This window comes from Euleptes europaea, chromosome 5, assembly GCF_029931775.1.
Source record: "Euleptes europaea isolate rEulEur1 chromosome 5, rEulEur1.hap1, whole genome shotgun sequence".
Taxonomy (NCBI): Eukaryota; Metazoa; Chordata; class Lepidosauria; order Squamata; family Sphaerodactylidae; genus Euleptes; species Euleptes europaea.
Window position 1 is genome coordinate 65,353,738 of NC_079316.1, and position 21,860 is coordinate 65,375,597.

Genomic DNA, 21,860 nt, shown 5'->3' on the forward strand with positions numbered 1-21,860 from the left:
GATGGCTTCCTCTTCGAATCCGGCATCGGATCCAATCGGATGGAACCGACTGACTCGGATCTGGGTACATGCTCACACGCGGCCGATTAGGACGAAGCCGGCAAATCCGAGCAAGTTAAGGCTTTTTTATACAGGGCGGCTTGCAGACGCGCAGCTCTATTCGAACGGGCTGTCAGCGTGAATTGAACACAGATTTTACAAGCGCCCACTTTATGGCCTTCACCCAAACAGATCACACACAGCATATGGTCATCTGTTTTGGACATTTTAGTGCCGCACTGGGCACACTTCTTTAAAAGGGAGTTTTGCGCCATTACCGCAGTCGTGGTTAATAAACTCTTTCTTTAAAACTCATGGTAAGTTGTACTATGAAGACGAACGAAGCTTTGTAGAACCTTCCTTACAGGCGGCAAAGAAAGAACTGAGGGATAGGGGGCGCCGCCCTCCAATGCTGCGTCGCTTTGGCAGGAAAGTGCGCGCATGCCCGGAGGACGAAGCGCCCCCTATCTAGTACCTAGAAGCTATTGAAATCTTCCGATGGCTGGCCTGCGCGTGCACAGTCCCAATGTGGGACTGCACAGAAGACTGAAGACGAATCGGATTTATTTGATTTCACTATGGTAGTAATTTATTTGATTTCCAAGTTTTGAGCATTTGGGTGCCCTATTTTTTCTCGCTTGTTCTTGGAGCTGGATCTTTTACCTTTAAGGAGGGTAGGTTGGAGGAGGGCTTTGGAGATTGTGTTTTACTGAAGCTGATTACATTGTTTGGATTTGTTGTGTTAACATTGATAATTTTGTTTTCTTGTAACCCATTTCAAACATAGGTGACACTATAGTATGAGGTTGGAGCTGTTCCTGACACTGAAAAGGATGCAAAAGCCAGCTGACTTAGGAGATCAGAGATAGTATGTTGAAAGGGTGTTGGCATGTCCCCTGGTTCCTGGATAGTTTTCAGAGGACGGCCATCATAGCATATGTAATGAATGCAGATTTGAGTTCTACTGTGGTGAATGAGTTAGAACAACCAGACAAGTTATTGCAGTGCACAATGACATTTTATTGGTGTCTGACATGCAAGAACAACTGGGGAAATTCTAAAATTAAGATTACAGTTTTGACCAAGTAATAAGGGTTTAGGACTACAAATGCAACCCAAAATGACATGACATGCTTTTCATCATTCTACACATACAGATGCCACATAGGCCTATAACATGTGACTTTCCATGGCCCCCAAAACACACACTTGATCAATCATTGCATACACACACAAAAAAACACATTTTGTTTGCCAAGACATGCTCATATCTTTTGTAGACTTGGTCTATGATTCTATATCATATTGTACCAAAATAAATATACCAACATGGAAATATCTATGCTGAATGGGACAGTTGCATCATGTCTAAGATTGAAAAGGCATATTTGAAAATATCAAATATTGGGCATTGCTAGGACCGAATCACACATTGGATTCATAATCAGAATAGCACTTGAACTAGGGCTGCAGTGTTGGCATAGGAAGAGTTTAACTCCTCCTCCTGTATGCATTGTTTGTCTGATAGAAACTGATTGCACCCCAAGCTGCTTATAGCTCTAGCAAGGGGGGGGGGGGGAAAGAGATTATTCCTGTATAATATCTGTCTTTTCCCCCAACAGGGGCTAATAGCAACTTGGGTGTCTATGTCTGATCTCTAAATATTAGATAAATACTACAGGGGGGGAAAGACTCAACCCCATATCTACTCCACCACTACAGCCTTCATACAGACCAGACCCTCTCAAGGGTGCTTGGTAAGCTTAAAGCACAAGTCAGGAGATTCCTAAACAGTGACACCCTTCAAAGCCAACTGAAGATTAAAGTTTGCATTGTCAGTCACAGAACACCAACAGAATGTGTAGTTTTGACTATTACTCGGCGGAAATGAACCTGAAAAACCTTTTTAAAAAAGGACCCTCAACCACTGAAAGGACAATACTGCTGCATATTCAATACTGTAATTACATTTAGAATCAACTTGGATACACAGAGTGGGGGTTCTGAAGCGTGGGCCATTTTACTGCACCAACATGCTTCTTGCACTTCTGGAAATCAGCCCCTTGAATAACGGAAAGACATAATTTTAACGGAATTAGAAGCCCTTTTAATTTAGCAATTCTGAAATCAGTCATCAGTTGCTTTTGAGAGCAAGGAAGTGGGCATACATTATGTACATTTAAAACACATACAAGTTCATGTACTATTTCTACTATAGTCAGGGGTATAAAGACTTCCATTTCTGGGGAGAGTTACTCTATATTTATCATTAAAAGGAATAGTTGTAAATAATATTTTAGAGCGGCAGTAAAGACAATATGCTTTAAAAATACTTTAGCTGGGCAAAGATCATGAGTGGGGTGGGGAGAGACTGAACTGATCATTACGATGTTTAATTGACAAAGTGGATGCATTCATAAAACCTTCAAATACAAGGCAACACTGTCAGAGCCTGAACATTACAATTAGCCCTTGATTTACAGCTGACATCAGATGTAGCTAAGCTTCATCTATGGATCACCCTACATTCATTGGTAAGTGGCAATCAAGCTCGCCATAAAAACACAACGGCAAAAGTAATATAAATATTAAACTTTTCTCTTTGATTGCAATAACTTTTCACTTGATATTTACAACCATAAACATGACTTCGTGTGCTTTACAAAAGTACTAAAGATTCCGCTGGTAGGTGGTGCTGCTTCAAAAGGAACATTTCAAAATGTCTGTTTGCTGATAAGCCCTTCGTGCTAACAAGAAAGCTCGGTTAAGGATGTGTGAAACGTGCACATTCCCCACATCGCCCATCTGGGGGATGAATAATGTGGGGCCTGAGAGAATGGATTTCTCCAGCTCCTAAACTATTCTGCAGAAGCTATTTTACGCTGAAGGTATGTGTACAATGTTCTAGTAGGCAACGTTTTATTCTAAAATTAATAATGCATGTGGTTTAAGGAGACCCAGTTGAGTCTGAAAACATTCTAAAACGGGAGAGGGGTCCCACCTCGAGGCTGTACTCGAGGAGGAGTTTCTTTGTATGCGAGTGAAGCAATGCAGGCATAGCAACCCTACTGCCATATGCAGAGGCTCTTACCTCTATCACAGCTAGGGCTTGGTTGTTGTTCCCAAAAGTGTACTGTTGTACAAGGCGGTTGTGTGCCTGCCTACCGTCTCTCTGATGATGCGCCAAGTCTTTGTAGAAGCTGGCAGGAGACAAAACTTTCTTCAAATAGCTTTCTTTGGACTCAACTGACTCATTTGTTTGTAAACAATGCACTGCACCTATTTCAGGAACTGCACCTTTTCTAAGGCACATCTCCATTTCCCTGGCATTTGCAATTACATCTGAGAAACAAGATGCTAATTCATAGATCAGAAAGGAGGTCATGACTAGAGGGTAAACACAAGTTTTTCAACGAATGCAATCTATACACACACCATACACACACCACACACAATCATCAGGTTCTTATTACCTCTGCTGTGTGTTAAAATTTATATAGTCCAGTATGTACTTTGATAATTCACATTAAGATTCGAGTATCATTTTAAAGCTTAGGAGTTCTTCGGTTTATGTTCTTCTCTATTTTACTTGAGTAACTCATTGAAGAAGTGTGACAAAGTTGCACATAATGCAAGTTAAAGCTTATCATCAATGATGCAATGACTTCCAACATCACAGGCAGAAGTCATTAGTACACAGAAACATATTCGATCTTAGGACGTTTAATATTTTTTAAATACGATGTGGTATACACATTGAAGGTACACATCTACTTTAAAAGCAGAATGCAAAAAATGATTATAGAAACAGATTAGACTGTATAATTTGGCACTTGCATACAGTAAACTAAAACCATGAAGACTTAAATTAGACTAATGGCACCATCCTAAGCCCTGCCTATGAACAGCTTGTGGTGGGAACAAAGTTCTACACAGGGGCATCCTGAAGATATGTTGGTACCAAGCCATATCAGACAGGCTGATAAAAATCCAATGCCAGCTTAGACATGGGCAGCATTGGGTATATGTTGAGGACAGACCAAGATTAAGCGACCATCCTAAACTCCTCCAGCCTCATTCACACTCCTGGTGCCAGCATAACATTACACCAGTGATAACCCTGGCATAATTTTAAAAATACGCATACAACACATGCTAAAGGAGAATTAGCTGCTTCCGTGGATTCCCCTAGCCCTGCACAGTTGATGATGTTGGTTAAATAGGCAGCCAATCATAGCCCCGCCCCCTTGATCACTATAACAAACAGCTAGGGCAAGCTATTTCTCATTACTGCTGGCAGCTTATAAACCTGCATGAGGACAGGTGGGAAGGACTGGAGCCCAGGTTTGCTGGAATGAAAGAGATTAAGTCATGGCAATGCCCCCTGTCTGCAACAAGGGGTTAGTGCATGGGGGCTTGCTGGAAAAAAAATGTTGTGGGGAGCTACCAACCAGCATGAACAACCTATCCAAAATGATTACTTTCTATAGTGCAAAACTTCAACTGCACCTGGGACTCCCCTGCAGGGGTTTTTGGTAGATGTCCTCATGCAAGACGCAACCTTGGGTATACAATGCCTGTGCATTTTTGCTGCATGATCCCTTTCTGTGCAGTCCTTCTTGTCCTGAGATGTATGCCTGGCATCAATAGCAGGGCTGCTGGAGGCTTCATCATACAGAATGAGGCACAGCATAGGGTATGCTATGGGTGTGCAGTCAGAAGACTGCTCCCAAGTATGTGAAGTACAGGTTCTAGTCTAGCCCTTTCCATTTTGCTGCTGGTGGTCTTGTTGATAGCCAAAAGATGTTCTCTGTCTTCTTACTGGCAATACCCATGTGGCCTTCTTCTTTGAGCTACTAGGATAACAACAAAAAAACCTTCTAAGATATTGTATTCTTTTGCTGCTGTTCTGTGTCTGCATCTCTCTTGCCTGGCAAAAAGTTGATGTTCCTTTGAGCCAGGGAGGTCTCAGGTATTCTAGCAGGGTTGCCTCGGCAATGGTGGTTTGTGGGCCTACCAAAAAAAGAATATGGCTGCAAGAAGGGGCTTAAGCATGCGTCTATGAACTACTTGAACTAGGGGCAATTTTTTTTAAGGTGAAAGTCAGTTTTATTTTTCAGGGGTTTCCCCCCACCCCCAGAAAAGTCCTTCTGTGTAATGCCCACTTAGCAAACCTTAGTACAAAGGAATCCTACTTTTCAACAGTCTACTGTTCCTGCCTTCTGAAAACTTATTGTATACTTCACCCTAGCAAACACTTTATTAAGAACTGTATAAAGCATATTACAATACTATAACTTTTTTGATTGGTACGAGGCAGTGTTTTCCATTAGAAACTGCATTTAGCCACTTTGAGAGGTGGACACTTTATATAAGTATTTCTCAGTCTGAGATGTGTTTAGCCAAATACATCCACCATGCTTAAATAAAGGACAATATTTGATATTTTACACAGAATATAGCTGTTTTTAAACCACTCATTTAAAGCAATCATCATCCAGATTGGCAAAGTCAAACGAGTATATAATTTGATTGTTTCCCACCCCCCCAATTTGGCAAAAGCCAGGGAAAGATGCATATGCTGACACAGATTCTTTAGAGCATTGTCAGTGAGCTGTATCTATCTTAGTTCACTTAGAAATTAGCCATATGAGGTATTAATTCATCACTTCTTTTGTTTTACTTTATGCTCGTATGTTTCAATAAGTGGTATGCTATACCTGTATGCAACATATCCAGTTTGTTATATTCCTCACAACTTTAATATGCGCTGTTTGGAAAGCCCAAATTCATAAAGACAAGATTTAGAGATACCAATTTAAACGTTTCAAATGAATTCCACTTTAAAACCAATCCATGTGGCAAAAACATGGTATGCAGCTTCCTCTTTAGTAAGCGTGCTTTGGTGGCTATTAATAATAAATAAAATGTTAACAATAAAACCTCACATTATCACATTTTCCTTCATGTTTAGAACTGCAAACTACAACCTGCTTGTGCGCATCCACATTGACAGCATGCTGTATCAAAGAGATTGACTCAGGTGCAAAGTAAATATTCAAGTGTATGGGATCCTTCCTATGTGTACAGTGGTATATAAGTTAGCTATGATGTAAAAACTACCTTCATGTAAATATTTAATGTAAAAGGAATATTTTATGGCAAATAGAACTTTATTTTTGTAATGTTATGGAGTTCATGTACAGGTGTGGACAAAACCTGTTGATATTTGGAGTCAACCTATCTATCAGGAAGAAATGAGGGGATAATGGAAAGTAAGGTATCAATAAGCTGTCTATCCCATTACTCTCTAAAGAAATACCATGGAGTGGTAGGTAGAGCCTCAGCTTTTGGAAAATTTGCCAGCTCGTCGAGAAGGCTCATATGGCACTCGGAGAATACTGGGAGTTTCTTCCATTACTCGTACAAGAAGATTGTCAATGTAGTCCTCAAGTTCACGAATATGGGTGTCCTTCTTCTTAAGTTGTTCTTTATGTTTCACTAATTCTTGTAACACCTCTTCATATGTCAGATTACGATACCCCACAGCAACATCAAAAGGATTTCCATCCTAGGATAAAGCAGAATTTAAAGAAACATTTGGGAAAATATCATTATAGTACCAAAATGAGAGGGTATGAATCTGAAAACTCATATGGGCATTCTCTCAATAACGTCCCAGTATCATATAAGACTAGAATAGGTCATGCATCATAACTGCATTTAAAGAACACAGAAAAACACTTCCAGTATTGATCTCAGACAGATAATCTGCTTCTGATAATTTGTGACTTGATGACTCATCAAAAGTTAAACATATTTGCATATACACAGTAAATGCATCTTTACAGTGTTCAAAATTCACTGCTGACTTCACCCTTTAATGTGCCAAACTCTAAGAACTACTGAAAGCCTGTATAAACTTCCAGGGGTATTCACAGAATATCGAAGACTAACACATCATGCGCTACTCCTGTGCTACTCTCGATTTCATGATACCTGAGGGCAATGATCAGTGGGTTACAAACATCATGAATTACTGAGTGGTCTACCGTAACAGAATCCCCAATTATCAAGACCTCTGGAACACATCTTATACAAAAGAAAAGCTGAAAGAATACTCTCTCGCTACAGTTCTTTATCCCACTATGGACTGATGTAAGGGCAGATTAACAGAGTTGAACTTATCTGTAACTGCTGTTCACTGATGTCCTCGGTGCAGACACACATGTGGGACTGCGCCTGCACGTAGACCACCGGAAACTTTATTAGCCTTAGGCCTCAAGCCGGGGATGCCCCTCCCACCGCAGGCGGGGCCGGCCTTTGCGCCGAACAGCCCGCATGCTCCTGGGCGGGGCATCCGCTTCCCTCCTCAGTTCCTTCTCCGACGCTGACCAAAATAAATGGCAGGTAAGTACTAGGTCAATAAACTCCAATAACTCCTTTCTTTTTCTTTCTTTTTTTTTTTTTCAGGTCGACAGCGGGGTCAGAAGGGAGGGATGTGTGTCTGCACCGAAGACATCAATGAACAGCAGTTACAGGTAAGTGCAACTTTGTTTTCATCTTCTGTCTTCGGTGCAGCCCCACATGTGGGATTTTAACAAGCTTACCCGTCAGGAGGTGGGGTCGACTAGGAGAAAAGTGTCTGGAGGACTGCTCTGCCCACTGCTGCATCCTTCCTGGCTTGCAGATCCAGCGCATAGTGTCTCACAAACGTGTCCTCCGAAGACCATGTCGCTGCTCTACAGATGTCGCCAACCGGAATCCTTCTGTGGAGAGCAGCAGAAGAACCCTGTGCCCTAGTGGAGTGGGCCCTAATCCCTAGGGGACATGGTACCTGTGCCTGATTGTAGGCGATCCTAATTGCCGAGATCACCCATCGCGCTATGGACTGAGCGGATGCTGGTTTTCCCTTCTTGGGCCCCTGATAACAAACAAAAAGTGAACTAGACTTTCTAAAGTGTTTTGTCCATTCAATGTAATAAAGAATGGCACGTTTCAAGTCAAGAGTGTGTAGTGTCTTTTCTGCTTGGGAGGAAGGATTAGGAAAAAATACCGGTAAGACTAAATCCTGTGCTAGGTGAAAGGTGGAGATAACCTTGGGTTTAAACCTGATACTGGGATGAAGGACTACCTTCTCATTATAGATCCTAAGAAAAGGGCTGTCAATGCGGAGAGCTGCTAGCTCTCCCACCCTTCTGGTTGACGTCACTGCCTCCAAAAAGGCCACTTTCGCTGACAAAGCTGATAGTTGAGCCTGAGCCAAGGGTTCAAAAGGGGGCCAGCATGAGCTTTGCGAGGACCAAAGATAGTGACCATTGGGAAGCTAACATGGGGCTCGGTGGAAACAGATTGGTAAGGCCCTTCAAAAAACGTTTCGAGAGGGGGTGAGAGAAGACCGTATACCCCTCTACCTTGTCATGAAAGGCTGAGATAGCTGCAAGGTGTACTTGCACTGAAGAGACTGACAAGCCTCTCTTGGTTAACTCTAACAGATAGTCTAAGACCTGGGGAAGAGGGCAGACAAAGGGGGAATAACCCTCGTGTGTCGCCCAAGCCAGAAATCTGTCCCACTTCCTATCATATGAGTAGCGAGTGGAAGGACGCCTCGCTTGTAGAAGAACCTCTTGTACTGACAGTGAACAACCCATTAACAACTGGGAAAAATTCTCCAAGCTGTGAGGTGTAACCTCTGCACATCATGGTGTGCTAGTCCGCCCCAACGAAGTAAATTCGGGTGTACGGGAAGGGGCCTGCAGTTCTCTCCCGCCAGTTGCATCAGCAGAGTGAACCAAATTTGTCTCGGCCACCGAGGTGCTATGAGGATGCAGTCTGTATTGTCCGCAATTATCTTTCCCAGAACCCTTGCCAGCAATGGGAATGGGGGGAAGGCATAGAACAGGTGATTGGACCAGGTGAGTTGGAACGCATCCCCCAGCGAAGCCGGATCGTTCCCTGCTAGTGAGCAAAATCATGCGGCCTTCTTGTTGTCCCTGGTTGCGAATAGGTCTATTTGGGGTGTGCCCCATTCCTGGAATATGGGTAAGAGAAAATGAACCTGTAATTCCCATTCGTGGTTTCTGGTAAAATCCCTGCTCAGGGAGTCTGCCCATGTGTTGTGGACCCCCGCTATATGTATGGCCCTTAGCTCTATGTTGTGTACGAGAGCTATCCCCCAAACTCTCTGAGCCTCCCTGCCGAGAGGGATGGAGCCCGTGCCCCCTTGTTTGTTGATATAGAACATGGTGCAGAAATTGTCTGACTGCAGAAGTGTTCTTGAATTCTGTAGGATATCTGTGAAGGAGGTAAGAACATAACGAACAGCTCGTCGTTCTAGAAAGTTAATGTGTAGAGATGCCTCTCTAGAGGTCCATCTGCCTTGGATAGAATGGCCTCCACAGTGACCTCCCCAACCCTCCATGGAGGCGTCCGTGGTAAGAGTAAAGTCTGGGCTCCAGTAGCCGAGGGGACACCCTTGAGGAGGTTGGGCTCAGAGAGCCACCAGTGTAAAGATCTCAGGATTACCCTGGGGATAGTCTATGCCACTTAGAATGGCGTGAAAAGTCATAAGACCTAATAAACCAATTCTGTAGTTCCCTCATTTGCAGTCTAGCTAACGGGGTGACTGCAGTGGTCGAGGCCATGAGCCCTAACAACCTCTGTATAGAGACCACTGGTTGGTGTCTACACTTCAGAAAATGGTAAATAAGGCCCTTGATAGAGGCCACCCTTTCATTAGGGAGGAACGCTCGTCCGGCTCTGTAATCCAACACTGCGCCGATAAACTGCGCTCTGGGAGAAGGGCTTAGTTTCGACTTTTTCAAATTGACCATTAGGCCTAATTTGTTACAGGTAGAAAGGACCAGTTGCAAATTGGAGGAAAGTGTCTAGTGGCTGTGAGCAGCCAGTCATCAAGGTAAGGGTAGATGCTACAACCCTGGTCTCTGAGGGATGACATCACCACTGCTATGCACTTTGTAAAAACTCTGGGGGCTGTGGCAAGGCCAAAGGGGAGGACTGAGTACTGGAAGAATTCAGAACCATAACGGAACATGAGAAAACGTCGGTGGTCTGGATGAATGGATGTATGAAAGTATACGTCTTTAAGGTCCAAGACTGCAAACCAGGTGTCAGGTGTAATGAGTTCCATAACAGAGGGTAGGGAGACCATCCTGAATTTTGAAACTCGTAAACATTTATTTAAAAACCTGAGATCAATGATGGGTCTGGAACCCCCATCCTTTTTGTCAACCATGAAAATCCTAGAAAAGAGACCGGAACAAGGGGGGTCAGCTTTCTGAACAGCACCCTTAAGGAGGAGTTCCTCTAGTTGGGGTGCAAACTCCAGGAAGGGGTTATCTCCCGCTGAACTGGCAGGTGAGCAAACAGGGATGAACTTGAACTCCAGGCGGTAGCCCTGGGAAATAACTTTGAGGACCCAGGCATCGGAACATATAGTTCGCCAGGCCTCGTAAAATTTTGACAACCTATTCAGAAACGCCAACTCCTCCCTAGCAGCTTGTGGTGTTAGTCAGAACTTTTGGGAGGATTGTCTCTGGTCCTTGGTTAGAGTGTTGGGGGTGGAGCGTTGCTTGAAACCATGCTTTGGTTGGGCCTGCTGGCTATGGTGTGGAAATTTTCCTTGTTGAGGATATGGCTGGAACCTCTGGAATCTCTGGAATCTGTTGAAGGAAGGGCCAAAAGACTGCTGACGGTACTGCGGCTTGTCTCTTTGCTGCTGGTGGAAAGGGTGGGCTACACCAAGGGATCGTGCTGTTTGGCAATCCTTCTTCAAATTCGTGAGGAATTCCGTAGTAGTCGAGGCAAAGAGGGTGTTTCCCTCGAAGGGGAGATCTTCGATGTGTGACCTAGTGTCTAGAGGGAGGGCCGTGGAACGAAGCCAGGAATGATGTCGTAGGATGATTGCTGAGGCCATCGTTCTAGCTGCACTGTTGGCCGCATGCTTGCCAGCGTTGATTTGTTGTCTCGACAGACGGGTAGCCTCCGCCTGGATTAAACGCATTGCATTCCTAGATTCTTCAGGAAGCAGATCGATATGCGGGCCCACCTTTTCCCACAGGAAGAGTTGGTACCCCCCCATAATGGTTTGATAGTTGGAGATGCGGAAACTTAGGGCTGACGAACTGTAAGTCCTTCTACCTAACTGGCCAAGGCGTTTACTCTCTTTGTCAGCAGGTGTTGAATGTGGGCCCTGTCGTTGCCGGGATTGCATCTCAGTAGTCACTATGGAGGATGGAGGGGGGTGGACTGTGAGGAATTCAGCTGACTCAGGTTTTATTCTATATAAATTCTCGACCTTCTTAGAAGAAGCAGGGATAGAGGCAGGCTTTTTCCAGAGTGACATAGCTCCATCAGAGAGACCCTCCAGTATAGGGAAGGCAGCAATGCCTGGTGTGTCAGGGTAAAGGCGACTAAGGATCTTGTCCTTGGGCCTATTGTCAGCTGTAGAAATACTGATGTCAAGAGCCTCAGCCATCCTTATAATTTGTTCTGTCCTTAGCTTTAGATCCTCGGATGGAGAAATGGCATCTGTGTCCCCTACCAGATCATCCGGGGAAGGTTCTGACACTCCTTCGGAACTCTCATCCCTGGATTCTGAGTCGTCTGGCTCCGAATCCACCCTAGGAATTCGCTGGGTTAGTGGGGTGAAGGGGGAAGGGAGTTGAGGTGTCCTGAGGACCACTGGTTCTCCTTGGATAGAGAGTTGTCGAAACCGGCAGAACTCAATCCAGTCCTTAACCAGCTCTGGAGATATGGTTGGTGTAGCTGAGGAAGGAGCAGGTTGGAGGATCTGTTGTGGTACCGAGGGAGTCGGATCCAGCGGTACCAGGGAAGCTGGATCCAGCGGGTCCGGGTCTGAAATAAGCAGCGGGTCCTCAAGCGGTTCCAGCTCGATGTCCGAGTAGGAATGGAGTGGCGAGCCCAGGTGTGGGGAAGGTGTTCTCGGTACCGGAGTTGGTGCGGGGCGGGTACCGAATGAGAGGCGTCTGGAACCGAAGGTTTTGGAGCCGACGCGGACTTCTTGCGTGTCGAATAGCTGGATCCGGACTTCTCCAAGTGCTTCAACTTATGTTTATGTTTTTTGGCCACGTGGGTCAGAAACGAGAGTGTCGGATCCGAAGTTCCCGGAGTCGAGCTGGTACCGGGGGTCGGTACCGATCGCGTCGAACGCGCGTCTCCCGGGGTCCTGGAACCCGTCGAGGGGGAGGGCACTGAAAGGGCCTTCTTCCAAAGTTCGGCACTCAGCCAGTGCGCGCGAGCATTGCGAGACAGGGTAGAGAAGCCTTGACAGATCGAGCATCTTGAGACATTGTGCCCCTCACCCAAGCAGGATAGGCAAAGTTCATGTTGATCTGAATGCGGTATTTTAGCCGGGCATGTCTTACAGATCTTGAAGGGGGTCTTGGGGGCCATCGTGGTTCTCAGCGCTAGGTTGAGGAAACCGGGAGCAAGCGGCGAATTTCTTTTCTTTTCTTTTCTTTTTTTTTAGATTGGAGGAAAAATGGGGGAGAAGCCGGGAAGACGCGGCTCTTCAAAGACTTATGACAGCGAAAACGGTTGAGGTAAGGCAAAAAGCTCCGATCTAAGCGGCGGCAAAAAAGGAACTGAGGAGGGAAGGGGATGCCCTGCCCAGGAGCATGTGGGCTGTTCGACGCGAAGGCCGGCCCCGCCTGCGGTGGGAGGGGCATCCCCGGCTTGAGGCCTAAGGCTAATAAAGTTTCCGGCGGTAGGCCTGCGCGCAGGCGCAGTCCCACATGTGGGGCTGCACCGAAGACAGAAGATGAACTTATATTACAACTGTGATGTAGAAACCACTGGAAATGCTGTTGCATGATGGAAGGCCATTAACATCAGATAATGTGCCAGAGGGATCCCTCACTGCAACTAGATTTTCCGTGCAAATTTGGTGACAGCACTGGTGTGGCTACTAATTGGAAGGTGCTATATATGTCTGGTTTAACTGGAATGGACTGGTAAGAACAATTATATGTTTTCCGCAGGCTAGCCATTCAACAGGAACACTTGATTTGATTCATGTCCTTTAAAAAAAAAATACCACCACCACCCCAAATTTGACCAAAGCAATTTCAGTCTAAAAACAAGAAATTTTAAGATGTTTCAGCATTTACTTATACCCAGTCTGATTGACAAAGCAATTGTGGTCCCAGGAAGAGCACTGGAACCATTTGAATGATTTTGCTGATTAAACTTGGCATCACTTCAGTAAGAAAGGAAAGAGAAGTTGCAGCAAAATATAAATACTAAGGAATTTACAGTACACCAACTTTTCAAGCTCTCACTGTTGGTCTGTAGCAAAAGCAGGAGCAGATTGTAATTGAGATCTAAGGGAAACAGGCCTCCATCTGGGACCCACAGTGCAGCGTTATTAAGTGAACATTTCTCTGGAATACTTCCCACTCTCCTGGCAGAAGATGCTGCAAGGGAACCAGTCTACATTTGAAAAAAATCCAAAACGATTAAAATGGATAATAGATGTGGTTCAAAAACATTTCTTGGGCGTTTCCCAACAGTGAGATAATTCTTCTGCACTCATGCTTTTTAATGAATGTATGTTCTATTTTAAGCATTTGTCTGCATCTAACACATTCTATATTTAAATAAAATGTTAAAGGCTAATCCACACATACATGTACAGTTGGCCATACAGTTACTTGCAGCTAAATATATGAACTGCTTCCATTGAGAAGTATTATATTTAATGTACTACAATGTAATGTGAAAGCTCTGTCCTATGACTTTTTACATATGCAAATCATCACTTGATTTTGCAATTTATTGAAAGATGAATGTGCATTTGTGAATTCGCTTTCCCCCCTCTATTCTGAAGCAATCATAATGACAACAGAACAAGTGGATAGAAAAAAAAAAGACATCTTTTTAAAGAAGTAAAATTAAACTTCACATTTTGGACAAACAGAATCAGGCAGTGCCGATCCAAACATCTGCTAGATTTCACAATTGCACCACAAGTACTTGGTTTACTGAACACTCAATCCAGAACTAATGTCTTAAAAAAAATTGATGTAATTTGAAAGTTTGCACAATATTTTTAGCCAAAGCCCCTTTGTTTATTTGTTTTGTGCCTATATATTTATCCAGTAATGCGAGGAGAGAGTACCTCCTTGTCCCTGTTTTTTGGTGATTCATCTATGCCAGTTCTCCTCTACCATGGGAATGCAGAAAATAGAATTGTGTAACTAAGGCATATCCAAAAACTACTGTTTGAACTGCCTTTTCTTTGACAACTCAACCTTTAGGAATGCAGCCAAGGATTTATGTAGCTTCTTAAGCCTGGTTTGTCTAATTACCCATTCTAGTCCTCCCATGGCTGTGATACAAAAATCAGAGCACTTGGATTTAAGCAGATTTCAATGGGACTAAATAGTCTGTGGATGAGGTTGCTTATGTTCGTTTTCCAGACTTCTTAGTGTATGTTGTAACATCTATATTTTGGGCAGAGCAGGAAACACACCAGAATTCTAACACAGCATTTACCTAGAAGGAAGAGCCCACTGATTTTATAGAATGATATATTAGCAGAACAGTAAACTAAATGTACAGAATTCTGAACTAACAAAGAAAACACGTGTTTTAGCAGTCCTTTCCAATGAGTCAATGTACACCAATGGGCAAGTGTAACAGTTTTAAGAGTCTGTTTACAGCCAAAAAACAACTGGATGACAACTTCGAATGGAAACAAACCAAAGTTCTAAATAGTGTAAAACGAAAGGTTTCTTAAACTATAATAATAAAACTATGTGCAAGCAGTTAGTTCTCTGGTGTAGCAATGACAAAACAACCTTCAAACAGGCCCACTAGCAAATAAAAGAAAAACAGCCTGCATTAGGAAAGCTGTAAACAGCTCAGATCCTGAGATATTTATGGCATAAAATATTTGAATAGTTACCATCAGGCCTCAAGTCAAACTTTAAACTTTAGGAAGCTTGGTGACACAAACTGATGCCTGTTTAAAGCTGAAGCCTATCATTAAGGAGGACACATGCTGATGATTTAGGAAGCATGCCACCTCAAATATGCAAGAATTCACCTTCACTCCCTTTCCTAGCAAGCTCTACCTTACACTTTGGCACCTCTCACATCATTAAAACATGCAGGTGGCAAAGTTGAAATCAGGCTAATTAGACAGGGCTAGCTAGCAAGCCAGTATAAATGCTACAAGATAAGCACTCCGGCAACTGTTTACATTTTTGAGCTCTGGGAAACAATTGAACGCAAAAATGTTTTCAGATGGTTTAAATTCATGAGATACAATTTATCATTTGCGTTAAAATGTGTTTTTGTCAATTATCACAATCCCAAAATTCCCATACCAGTATGTAACACTTTACAGATCTGGGAGTATTACACATTAAATTTAGATATATTCTCCCAGTAATGCAGAGAAAAAAATACTCAGCATTGTTTGATGTGTTTGTCTACAAGTATAACACTCACAAACACACACATGTCTACAAGTATAACACTCACAAACACACATTCTTTAAAAAAATCCTTCATAATATATAATAGAATTTGTCACGTTTCTAATCTATAAAAAGGAATAGCTGACAGTAGTCATAGCATATTATTATATATTGCATCACAGATGGTTCTGCATAAATATATCTTTAAGATGTTCACTTATCCTCAGACCATATGCACATTTTAAAGCACAACGGACATGTGTTTATGCAAATACTGAAGTTACTGAAAACACTATGAATTCAGTCTTTAGAAAACATAGTATGCGTTTTTACATATGTTACAGGAATGACGGGAAATGTAATTGTAACAAATATTTCCCTATCATTTACCCAGAACATTTCTATAATACCCACATTTCAGGAAAGGAAGTAGAAAAAGATTTTAAATAGGTGAATAGATAGGGAAAGCCTTGATAACCAAATATTATTTGGGTACCAACAGATAGTCACAACTACCAGGAAATGGCGAGATAAAATGGTAACTTGGCATTCTTTGATCATCGGTTTGTTGTTCTAATGAGCAACTTTGCTCTGGGAATATCATCCTAGATACTTTCACATGTCTTGTCCTACTTGCTTCATCTTCCTTCCAGCTCTTAATTAGGCTTTAAAGAGCTCTCCCTGCCCTTTCAACTGGCTACTGCTCCTGTTTAAACACTGTTCATTCACAGACAGGTGTTGGCACCACCAGAGCACAAGGCATGCAAACTTAATTACCAAACACTGCATCCAAGGGAAGAAAAGAAATAACAATTCACTGGAAGAACATCCTGCAAATTACTTCAAACTATTTAAGAACAGTTTTGTAACACTTGGGTTTCGTTTTTTGTTTACAATAGTTGTATTTCAAGCTTAGCATATAAAATAATTCTTTCCAATATCTAATTGGACTTCATAAACTCATGAGTAAGATAGAGGATAGTTTGTCTTCCAGAATTGGAACAAGGCCACAAATGATTGTTATCATCCCCAATTCCTCTATAATTAGTAGATAAAAATTCTCATCAAGCTTTTGCTAAAGAGCCATCACAAAATTTTGAGTATTATTTTTTAAATGCACAGAAGTCAATAAACGTATTATAGTTAACGGGTGCAATTCTATACTGCCTACATGGGAGTAAGTGCTACTGACTTCAGCAGCAACTTTTTCTGTTGAAATATGCAGAAGATTGGGTACACACACCATTAAAATCAAAGAAGTGCGGTTATCTGCCAAGTCGTAGTCATAACTAACTTTCAATGGAATGGACTCCAAAACTGCCAAGCTACAGTAGCCTTTGATATTGCTTTTAAATTTCGAGATTTAGTTACTGCTCGGTTGAATTAACATTTCAGTCAGATAAAAATTCGTTTTCCACATTAAAAAATCTTGGACAGATCAAAAAGATTTTTGACATGACAAAAGTTGAATTCAAAATATTTTTCAGTTTTGCTGCAGTCCGCCACAATAACCCTGTTTAAAACCCAGTGGATGGGATGTGCATCCTGATCTTTTGAGTTTAGTGATAACTTCACCCCACGAAATCTGATGGGACTTATTCTTATGTCTGTGTACACAGGACTATAGACTACTTACATTTCTTGTCCACAAGTCCAGCCGCTGCCGTATTTTTCAAGTAACCAAACAGCAAATTCATTCTTAAAATCTACTCTTAGTTAGGATTTTTACTTATTAGGCTGACGCCTAATTTTTAGCATTGTTAACTTAAGATTGTATTATCCTTATCATGTTTACTATGTATTATGCTTCCTATCCTCCCTCGTCTTCTCCTCCCTTCCTTTTCTCCTCCCTTGGTCAAAGGCTGCGGTCATAGACCTAATAATAAATTATTATATTATATTTGTAAAATCTACTCTGCTTGGAGAGCAAGCTTGGAGAGCAAGCTTGTTTCTAACTGAATGAGAAGGATTTTGTTTCTGAAATTCTCACCACACTGGCTATTCTTTCAACTGTTCATGGTCAAATGAATATTCCAAAGAATCAATTCAAGCCTCTGAGAACCTTTTTATTTATTTCTACTACCAACTCTGCTATGTTTACTTATCAACTTAGTATTTGCATTTTGGATTAACCCTCCTTAAACAGCTTTTAAAGATTCATAGGCTTTAGATTTGGGAAAGTCTTGCTGAGTTTCTTCTTCTTCAATAAATATATTGCTTAGAATGTATATTCTATGGAATTAATTTAATAAATTATTATTTAAGTAGCTGATATAATCATATTATATAAATCTATAGTGGAGCAATAGTGGGTTGAATTCTAGTTCCTCATCTTAAGAATATACCTGGAAAATAAAATAGGAAAAAGGGGCAGAAAAGAGTAACGGACTGTGCAATCCTAATGGGGGAGGGGAAGGGAATAGGAGCCGACGTGACCACACCGGCATTAGGGCCACTTGTACCAGCTAAAGTGGCACCAGCACCAGTGCAGGGTCACTTATGCTGGCTCTGGGGAGCCATGCGGCAGCATGAACCTTGAGCGCTGGCAAAGCCTCACCAGCAGCATTTCCCCAACGCAAGGGCTCATGCCGGCATGGAAGGGGTGTTTCCAGCTTCCAACACCCCTTCATCCTTGGAACACCTCTTTTTGCAGGCGCTGAGTTACTCTAGGGAGAGTTCCACAGGGATTCCTAGCTGCTCAGGAGGCAGCACAGCTGCACCATCCCTGGCAGAACTCCCCCCATTAGGATTGGACTGTAACATGACATAGAGGTTGGAGCACCTTCTGTACAAGTAAATGCTAAAGATGTTGAAGCTTTTAATTTAGAAAAAAAGACAACTAGGGAAGAGGACTAATGGCTTATAAAATTAAGAATGATGTGGAAATAATGGATGGAAAATGTTATTTTCCTCTCACATAACAGAACAACAGGTCACCAAACGACCTTGTTAGACAGCAGTTTCAGAGACAAACTGGAAAAAAGACTATTGCTCCATTCATTGCATAATTAATGTATGAAACTCACTAACAAAAGGTGTGGTGATGAACTTCAATGTAGAGACCATAAAACATAATTATATTAAATCATGGAAGATTAGCTAAGAACTGTTAACACACCATTGTAGCCAAGCAGATCCCACATGTTCAGAGGCACTCTCTCACTGATTACCAGATGGTAGGAAAAAAGAATACACCTTGCTCTGCTTGTGGGCAGTTCCAGGAGAAGGTGGCCAGCCAATGTCAGACACAAACCATTGGGCTGGGTGATCAGATCCTGCAAGGACATTCTGACGCACGTGCACAGGAGACACCAGCTTAACTTTTTACTAGTCAGGTCAAGCTTACAATGTTTTTAAAAGGAATAAACTGTTTCAGACATCACACAGAATGAACTGGCATATCTGTCAACTTACCGCGGCTTTCCTGAGGTCTTCAGTTTTTGGAGAATTCACATTAACACTATGGAAGGAATCAAAAAGATATATTATGTAATAAATATATATATTAAAAACTGTCATCTATTACAAAATACTGGATGCACAGATAAACTATAAAGTTCAAAGATCCTAAAAGCAAATTTCTCCAGAACTCTTTGCATTAAAAGCCTCAATAACTACGGGAATGTACTGCTCCCCACTTTGGAATAAGAGAACCATAAGTGGGCATTTATATTTACCCTGGCAGTTTTTATAGCTGAAGAAAATGTGGGTTTTCCAAGTAGAGTTGAGGAGTGAGGCTTGAATAAGACGGTTTAACTATGTTTTAACTTTCAAAAATCAATTAATCAATATTAACATATAGCCAGGCCATAAAGAATCTTCAGATATCTTCTAGATGTTCATACAACAGATAAAAAACTTAAGACCATGTGCTATTTCCTGTTAATAAAGCATGTTACAATTTCATTTTCCCAATACTAAACGTACAGAAAATATTTCCATATTACCAAACATATAGCAGTGGGAAAGCAGAAGTACAATTATGCAGCAAATATATTGGTGCTTAAATCATAGTATTCAGCAGTAGCATCCAGTCAACAATTTTCTGAAAACCACTCATTCCAGTGGAAGTACTTAATGATTCATGAATGCCATTTTAACCTAATCCAGGAAAAAAAAACTAACCTACTTGCACTTTAAACATATATATTGTGGCATAGGTTTTCATGGGCCTGAGTTTACTATATCAGATGAATGAAGTTGTAACCTCGCAAGAAAGGCATATATACCCTAAGTACAGGAAAAAAAAGTAGTGAGGAAAGACATTTTTACGAAGTGAGGCCCAAAAAAACGCAAGAGATTTAGGGCTGTCAATTCGGTTCGGCCCGAAATGAAAATCAGCCAAATTTCCCTTGATTCGGCGGTTTTTAGTTCGGGAGGAACCGAACTCAAAACTGGCGGGCAACCGGGGGGCCCGAATTCAGCGAGTTCGGGAGTTCGCGAATAAATTCGGCCAATTCGGGGCCGTCAGTAAGCAGCATAACCTTCAGTAAGCAGCATTCTCCTCCCCCGGCCAATCGGTAGCCAAGCTGGGTCTTCTTCTGGCCAATCAGTCAGGATTGAGTACTGGAGGAATCAGCTGATGTGCGGCCAGCCGGGGAAAGAGATAGAGAGAGGGAAATCCTCATGTGTGTGTGAGGGGGTGCTTGTGCACATTCGCTCCTTTCCGTGGCTGCAGGGGGTGCATTTTTTGGGGTACAGACCCCAAACTTTCAGGGGATATTCAGACAGGTTTTCTTAAGAGACCACCCAAGTTTTGTAAACATTGGGGCAGGGGGTCCCGAGATATGGGCTCCCCCCTTTTTCTTTCCATGGCTGCAGAGGGCGCATTTTTGGGTGTGCCGACCCCAAACTTTCAGCGGAGCATCAGACAAGGCTTCTTAAGATACCCCCCAAGTTTTGTAAACATTGGGTCAGGGGGTCCCGAGATATGGGCTCCACCCCTTTTAACTCTCCCCCCTTTTCCATTTTCGTGGCTGCAGGGGGCGCTTTTTTGGGGGTGCAGCCCCCAAACTTTTATCATAGCTTCAGACAATCCCTCTTAAGAGACCACCCAAGTTTTGTAAAGATGGGTTCAGTGGGGGCTGAAATATCGGCTCCCCCCCTTTTCTCTTTCCGTGGCTGCAGGGGGCGCATTTTTGGGTGTGCCGACCCCAAACTTTCAGCAGAGCTTCAGACAAGGCTTTTTAAGAGACCACCCAAGTTTTGTAAACATTGGGTCAGGGGCCCCCGAGATATGGGCTTTCCCCTTTTCCCTATTGGGATGAATGGATCACCCTCGAGAGATGCATACATATGGATCTTATATTGGATACAAATGGAATCATATTGGATTACCCAGCCACCCAGCCCCTCCTGCTGGAACAGAAGACAGCCACAGTAAGACCCCTTTGGGGGCTTTAATCTATAATTTTTCTTTTCTGTGTGTGTGGGGGGGGGGGGAAAGCAGAGTCTGTGTGTGTGTGTGGGGAGGGAGCAGTTTCTGTGGGTGGGTGGGGGAAGCCAAAGGGGGCTTTTGCCGGTTCTGCCTGGGTGTGTGTTCCCCCTCCAGTCTCTCTCTCCCTGGTTTGAGGGGGGGGGGGGGCTTCATTTTTATTCTTCAGGTTTTTCCTCATTCATAAGATCAGTTAGGTTATTTTGATGCTTGCTCAAAACTGGTTTTCAAATGGTGACTTAAAGAATGCATCTGCCTGGTCCCAAGTCCAATGCAAAAGGAGAAATTCCACCCCCTCCTGCTCATTATGCATAGCTAGCTGCCTCTGTCCCTTTCCATGGTATGCAAACTCCCAGGTGTCAGGTGTTGCTTTGCACTGTTGCAAAGGTGTTGCATTGCGTGCTTGTGTTGCTTTGCAGTTGTATTGTTTTGCAAAATTCTTCACACCTGCCCCGCCCTTTGCATGTTTGCAAAGGTGTTGCTTTTCAGTTGTGTTGCTTTGCAAAGTTCTTAGCACCTGCCCCGCCCTTGCTCTCATCAGCTGTTTGTCGGGGCTGGGAGCTTTGTGCGTGGGCGGCAAGCTCTGCTGAGAGATACACATTAAGGGTGGGGGGGACCCCTTTCAGGGCCCATATCTCAGCCCCCCCTGACCCAATCTTTACAAAACTTGGGGAGTCTTTCAATATACATCCTTTGAAGCTCTGCTGAAAGTTTGGGACCTCTAAGCCCAAAAATGCCCCCCGCAGAGCGATTGTGTTTTTAAACGCTTTATTCGGCCGAATTTTTTTTTCCGAACTTTGAATTCCCGCCGAATTGAACTGATCCGAAGTGGGGGAGTTCGGACTTCGGCACGTACCGAACCCACAAGGGCCAAATTGGGCCGAATCCGAATTGTACCGAATTTTTTTTTTGTGACAGCC

General features: G+C 43.0%; 1 protein-coding gene across 2 annotated transcripts in view; it reads right to left on the reverse strand.

Annotated features, from left to right (window-relative positions):
• Nucleotides 1-5,884: 5,884 nt before the first annotated feature.
• Nucleotides 5,885-21,860, reverse strand: part of RAB11FIP2 (RAB11 family interacting protein 2) — a 50,802-nt gene continuing 34,826 nt past the window's right edge. The window contains exons 4-5 of one of the 2 annotated variants that reach the window (XM_056849793.1): nt 18,921-18,966; nt 5,885-6,610 (exon numbers count right to left, since the gene is read on the reverse strand). In XM_056849793.1, coding sequence (XP_056705771.1) covers nt 6,383-6,610; nt 18,921-18,966 — 274 coding nt within the window. In that variant the 3' untranslated portion in view covers nt 5,885-6,382. The remainder of the gene's footprint in view (nt 6,611-18,920; nt 18,967-21,860) is intronic. The other variant, XM_056849794.1, reaches the window with a different exon arrangement.